Genomic DNA, 1,689 nt, shown 5'->3' with positions numbered 1-1,689 from the left:
CACCTCTCTTCAGAGTCCGGCAGGAAATGGCAAAAAAACAACAACAACAACAACAATAAATAATAACGCACGTTTGCCACACTTATTCAATATGGACAAATAGATACATGTATGGCTTTCCTTTTCTTTGTTTTATTCTTGGGGTTCACATGCGAGGCGGTGCACGGGTCTACTCCCTTCCTCTAGGTCTTCACCGGGACCCACATCTTCACGGTATTATCAGCGCTGTAGGTGGCAATGATGGGCCGAGTGTCCCCATGGTGAGCCGCGGCGCCGACAACGCGTCCCCGATGACCCTCAAGTTTCTCTAGAAGCACGGTATTGCCCTCTTCCGTCACGTCGTAGACGCATGCCGTGTTCTCTGCCCCGGGCGTCACCACGAGATCGCATTCCGTCAAACGACGTGACTGTGGATCATTTTCCCGCTCACCGTCGTCGAAAAAGGCAGAGACGTTCGTCTTCTTCTTCACACCCTTCCAAAATGCCGCACGCACCGTAAACCCGCGGGTTGGCACTCCTCCGACAATATTTCGAAGTGAAATGGCGCCACTAGAGGAGGTGCTTAGAGCCGCCTGCCGGTACAAACGTACCATGTTGTCAGCGGACACCACAACGAGTCGCTTAGAGTCATCCCTGTTATGATAGTAGCCCAGATAAGTAATGGCACTCCGCGACGGCTCGTTTTCAATCACAGTAATAGGTGGGACGGACACGGTGGGAGACGCTTCAAACGCCGCGGAGGAAGTTGCTGGCGCATCGCTCGCCGTTGGCTCTCCTTCCATCGAAGAGGTCGAAGAGAGAGCGAGGCCAATCTTACGAAGATCCCACACTGCCATCGTCCCATCGTTGTGGCCGGTAATTAGATTTGTTTTGAAACTGCTAAAGGTCAACGCATTGGCGCGCACCTCGTGCTCCCACGAAATGGGCTTCTGCACCCGCAAGTCTACTATAGAGGTGCGTTTCTTTGAATCGGTGCATGCAAACACAAAAGCCTTGTCCAGCGGGACCGCCGCCAAGACAAATCCAGTCGTCGTAAATTCATAGACGCGAGACAGGGAGCTGCTTCCTTGACGCGCGTCCCAGACCTTCACAGTGCCGTCAAACGAGGCCGACAGGAGATTGCCACTTCCCTCAAACCATGCCACATCTGCGACGTTTTGCTCGTGCCCCTTGACGTCGCACAACCTCTCTCCTGTCAAAAAATTGTGCAGCATCAAGTGGCAGTCAAGCCCACCCGTGGCAAGGATGGGTCGCTCGCCGGGGGCAAAGGCCGCACACTGCACAGGCTTCGTATGCTCCCGCAGCTCCCGGCGAAGTTGAAAGCGGCGGTTGGAGGAGCTCTTCGTCGTTGCGGTTTCATAGCCCAGATCGTTGGCGTCCATGACACCCGCGGTTGTGTCGACAAAGTCGCGGCGCGAGACGGCCTCGCGCAGCTCGCGAATGCCCACTGGGGTCTCAAGGGTAATGCCCTTCGATGCCAGTTTGCTGACCGCGATGTCGAGGAGGGCGCTCAGGTGGTACAGCTGCTTCCGCAGCGTGCGGTTTTCGTGACAGGCCTCCGCCAACTGCTTCTGCAGCTGTATGTTTTCGTGACGCACCGTCGCCACAAGCTGGGCGGAGGAGGACGCAACTAAATTGTCGCCCATCGCTTCTGCCCCCCACCCCACCCCCCCCACCCCCACCGCCGCG

The 1,689-nt window shown here is 56.4% G+C and overlaps 1 protein-coding gene across 1 annotated transcript, besides 1 other annotated feature; it reads right to left on the bottom strand.

Moving 5' to 3' along the window:
* Positions 1 to 30: 30 nt before the first annotated feature.
* Positions 31 to 59: a microsatellite.
* Positions 60 to 182: 123 nt separating this feature from the next.
* On the bottom strand, positions 183 to 1,689 carry Tco025E_07084 (uncharacterized protein; the record flags this gene model as incomplete). Its single annotated transcript, XM_029373951.1, has 1 exon — positions 183 to 1,689. A coding segment is annotated over one exon (1,507 nt), but the record flags the coding sequence as incomplete, so codon positions are not given.

This window comes from Trypanosoma conorhini, assembly GCF_003719485.1.
Source record: "Trypanosoma conorhini strain 025E chromosome Unknown Tco_14.4_contig_00521, whole genome shotgun sequence".
Classification (NCBI taxonomy): domain Eukaryota; phylum Euglenozoa; class Kinetoplastea; order Trypanosomatida; family Trypanosomatidae; genus Trypanosoma; species Trypanosoma conorhini.
This window is presented reverse-complemented; position numbering and strand designations above follow the sequence as displayed.